The sequence below is a fragment of the Corvus brachyrhynchos genome, unplaced genomic scaffold (assembly GCF_000691975.1).
Source record: "Corvus brachyrhynchos isolate BGI_N302 unplaced genomic scaffold, ASM69197v1 scaffold45, whole genome shotgun sequence".
Classification (NCBI taxonomy): domain Eukaryota; kingdom Metazoa; phylum Chordata; class Aves; order Passeriformes; family Corvidae; genus Corvus; species Corvus brachyrhynchos.
The window spans coordinates 1070135-1074162 of record NW_008238361.1 but is presented as its reverse complement, the minus strand read 5'-3'; the positions used below and the strand labels follow the sequence as shown (position 1 = coordinate 1074162).

Here is a 4028-nt window from a genome sequence, read left to right as displayed (position 1 = left end):
TGTGTCTCTGTCCTTCCTGATCCTGGTTGTTTAAGTGACTCAGAGACTCCTGGAAGTGGCTCTGAGGTGCTTTAGTGACAACAGCTCCACGTGTCCCTTCCTCCATCCAGCAAACACCTCTTGGGAAAGGAAAATCTTCCCTCCCAAGCTGCCCCAGCCTCAGAGCAGTTGGAATTCCAGTGTCTGGATCTCCAGTTTGTTCCTTAATTCATCCCCAGCATTTTGAAATGTAGCAGGTTCCCCTTGGAGCAGTGCCATGGCTGCTTCCAGGCCCCTTTTCCAGCCTGCCTCATGCTCAGAGCAGTTGGAATTCCGGTCTCTGCATCTCCAGTGTGCTCCTTGATTCATCCCCATCACCCTGAACTCCCTGGATGTGGAACCACCCCTTTGGAGCGGTGCCATGGCTGCTTCCAGGCCCCTTTTCCAGCCTGGAAAGAGGCAGAGCAGTTGGAGCTCCAGTCTATCTCCACTTTGTCCCCTGAACTCATCCCATCACCCTGAACTCCCTGGATGTGGCAGCAGCGCCGTGGCTGCTTCCAGGCCCCTTTTCCATCCTGGAAAGCCGCACATCTCCTTGGGTCTATTCCTCCAGCTTAACCCCCTTCCCCTGTTTTTTTTCCCTGCTGTTTTCGGGCAGGTGCAAGACCAAGGTGTACCCGGAGGAGCTGCCCAACACCAGCGTGGTGATCGTGTTCCACAACGAGGCGTGGAGCACGCTGCTGCGCACCGTGCACAGCGTCATCGAGCGCTCCCCGCCGCGCCTGCTGGCCGAGATCGTCCTGGTGGATGACGCCAGCGAGAGAGGTGGGCCTGGGTCTTCCCCATGGACACGGCGGTTGGGAACGAGTTCCTGCCTCTGCCCAGGCCTCTGGCACTAGACAGGGGTGTTGTGATCCTGTTTTAAGGTTCTTAGGAATGCCTCTGCCCGAATTAAGGTGCGAGCGAGATCGTATGCCAGGGACAATAGTAAGGGTTTTATTTGATGGTCAATATGAGAGAGAGAGAAGTAGAAAATAGGTGGGGGGACAGAAAGAGAGTGACAGGGATGGAATAAGGAAAATATCAACACTCTGTGGATCCCAGCAATGTCCTGTTGGTGCTCTCCAGTGGGTCTTCTTGGTGGTGAAGTGTAGGATCCCAGGGTTTGGTACACCCTTGAGCCAGGTAGCAATGGCCAGGCATGTCCCCGTGGGGTGGGGGTCAGTCTCTCAGCGCGGGCTCTGGGTCTGTTCCATCACGTGCAGCCCTGTGGGGCCAAGCCTCTGGGGAGCCCTTTGGGGGGTCTCTGATGGATTGTGACTCCCCCTGCGCTGCCTCTCACGCGGAAGTCCCGTGGATGTGCCCTGTGGGGTTGGGGGTTCCACAGCTGGGCCCGTTTGTGTAACTGAGGATGGGTGTTCAGTGCCTCTGAGCAGAGGTTGCACCATGCACCCAAACCCTCCTTCTCCCCCCTCTGCTGGGGGGAGTCTGTGTAAGCCTGGCTTCTGTGAGCTGTGCTCTGCCCCCAGCCCAAACTCAGCCGGGGATGATTGAACAGTGTGCTCCCCTTTATCTAACCAGCAGCTTGACTTTCAGTCCAAAGTCCCACTCTTCAGGGAGACTTCTTGGGTTGTAGCTTCTTTATAACGAGCAGAGCTTTGTATCGATGTTTGAGGCATGAGCTCTTTTCAGTCTCTGACAAGGGGTTTACTGAGCGCCCCAAAACCCCGTCTGCTGCGCAAGGTCTTGTGGTGTCCTGAACCTTGAGCTTGAGATGGCTCAGACAATCACCAGTGAGGCTGTGAGCACAAGCCAGGCTTAAGTTAAACTACAAAGCACAGTGGATTCGCTGGCAAGATTCACTCTGCTTCCAAGGGGCGGCTGAGGCACGGCAGGGAAAGCAGCACCAGCAGCACCAAACGAAACCCAGGCAGTCAGAAGAGCGGCTTTGGTGCCAGGAGATGACCCTTGCTGGGCCTTTGAGCCTCCTGGGTTATCTGCTCCTTCTGCCTCTCAGGGTGTGGAAAAAATTCATGGAATCCCCGGATAGTTTGGCTTGGAAGAGACCTTTAAAGGGCTCCTAATCCAACCCCTCAGCATGGGCAGGGACACCTCCCACTGTCCCAATTGTCCAACGAGGCCTTGGACACTGCCAGGGCAGCCACAGCTGCTCTGGGAATTCCAGCCCAGTCCCTCCCCCCCCCCCCAGCCAGGAATTCCTTCCCAATCTCCCACCCATCCCTGCCCTCTGGCACTGGGAAGCCATTCCCTGTGTCCTGTCCCTCCAGGCCTTGTCCCCAGTCCCTCTCCAGCTCTCCTGGAGCCCCTTCAGGCTCTGGGTCATATCCTGCTCAGTTAATTTGGTATTCCTGGAAAGGTCAATCCTTTCCTTCCTGACTCTCAACCCTCCTCATTCCATGTTTCAGATTTTCCTGAATATCCCCACTAAGCCAATTCCATGAAATCCCAGAACAGTTTGGGTTGGAAGGGACCATCTCATTCCAGCTCCTCTTTGGGCTTCATTCCCTTCTCTCCTCACTTTTTTTTTTGCCTTTTCACTTCTGTTTTAACCCTAGCCTTTAAAAAGCAAACTCGGCCTGTGGAACTGGGACTCCTTGGAAAAGGAATCCCATCAGATTCCTTAAATGGAATCCATAGGATGATAAAGGATCCTGCAGCAGCCAAATGGGCACTGATGGCAAATTCACCCCAGAGCTGCTCCAGGGACAGAGGCTGCACCCGCTCCATCCTTCGGTTCTGCCCCACGGAGCGTTAATTGAACCCTAATTACTCCTGCATTTCCCTGCTCGTTAAGTGGCTTCACGATTCCCTGTGCCAGAAGGTGTAGGAGGACTTGAGCCAAGTAATTCCCATTTTTCCTAAAAGCATTCAAAGAGCTCCAATGGGGAAATCCATCCAAAAAAGGCATTTTTTGGATTGAACCAGCAGCAAATTGCCCCAAAGTGTCTTCATTCTGTGGTTGCTGGTTATTGCAAGGAACTGGTTGTGCTTTATTTAAAATTCCTGGGATATTATCCTGGAATCAGGGACAGGTTTGGGTTGGAAGGGACCTTAAAGCTCCTCTCATTCCAACCCCCATGAGATGCTCCAAGCAGGGAGCTTCTGTCACTACCTTGGAATAAAACCTCCCTAAAAATCCCGTTTTCCCTCTGTTTTCCCCTCAAATTTGGCAGAGTTTTTGAAGGCCTCCTTGGAGAATTACGTGAAAAAGCTGGAAGTGTCCGTAAAAATCCTGCGGATGGAGCAGAGGTCGGGGCTGATCCGGGCACGGCTCCGAGGGGCAGCAGCTTCCAAGGGCCAGGTGATCACATTCCTGGATGCCCACTGCGAGTGCACCCTGGGCTGGCTGGAGCCGCTCCTGGCCCGCATCAAGGAGGACAGGTAAGGAATTCCCAGCTCCCGAGGCAGGGAGCTGCTCCAGGCCCTTCCCTGGCTGCTGGGAAATAGGAATGAAAAGGATTCACTGAGCTGGAATGAAGATTTTTTAAAATTATTTTGTTTTAATTCGCTGCTGTTTGTATGAAAATCTCATTCCTAAATAAATGTGGGAGTGGAGCAGCTTTCCCAAGGGATGGATCTCTCCCACTCCAAAGGAAGCTTCCTCCCTCTTTTTTACCAGGAACAACTTCGCTCTGATCTCCTGAACTCATGGAAATTTGCACCCTTTTTTTTCCTTCTCTTTTCTTGGTTTCCCTTTTTTCACCCTTTTAACCATCCTTTTCCACCCCTTTCCCCTCTTTTATTGTCCCTTTTCCCCTGCTTCTTCCCTTCTTCCCCTGCTTTTCCTCCCTTTTTTCCTTTCCTTCTTTTCCTCCATTTCCCCCTTCTCCTCTTCCTCTTCACCCTCCTTTCACCTTTTTCCCCTTTCTGCTTTCCTCACTTACCCCCTTTTTCCCCTTTTCCCATCTTTTTTCCCCCTCCTATTTTCCCCCTTTATTCCCCCCTTCCTTCCCTCTTTTCCCCTTCTCCCTCCTTTTATTCCCCCCTTTTTCTCCCCCTCTTCCCCTCCCTTTTTCCCCCTCCTTTAC

The 4028-nt window shown here is 52.9% G+C and overlaps 1 protein-coding gene across 5 annotated transcripts in view; it reads left to right on the top strand.

Annotated features, from left to right (window-relative positions):
* Nucleotides 1-4028, top strand: part of GALNT13 (polypeptide N-acetylgalactosaminyltransferase 13) — a 69850-nt gene that overhangs the window by 17707 nt on the left and 48115 nt on the right. For all 5 annotated transcript variants that reach the window (XM_017736057.1, XM_017736058.1, XM_017736056.1 and 2 more), the window contains 2 exons: nt 638-804; nt 3174-3381. In XM_017736057.1, coding sequence (XP_017591546.1) covers nt 638-804; nt 3174-3381 — 375 coding nt within the window. The remainder of the gene's footprint in view (nt 1-637; nt 805-3173; nt 3382-4028) is intronic.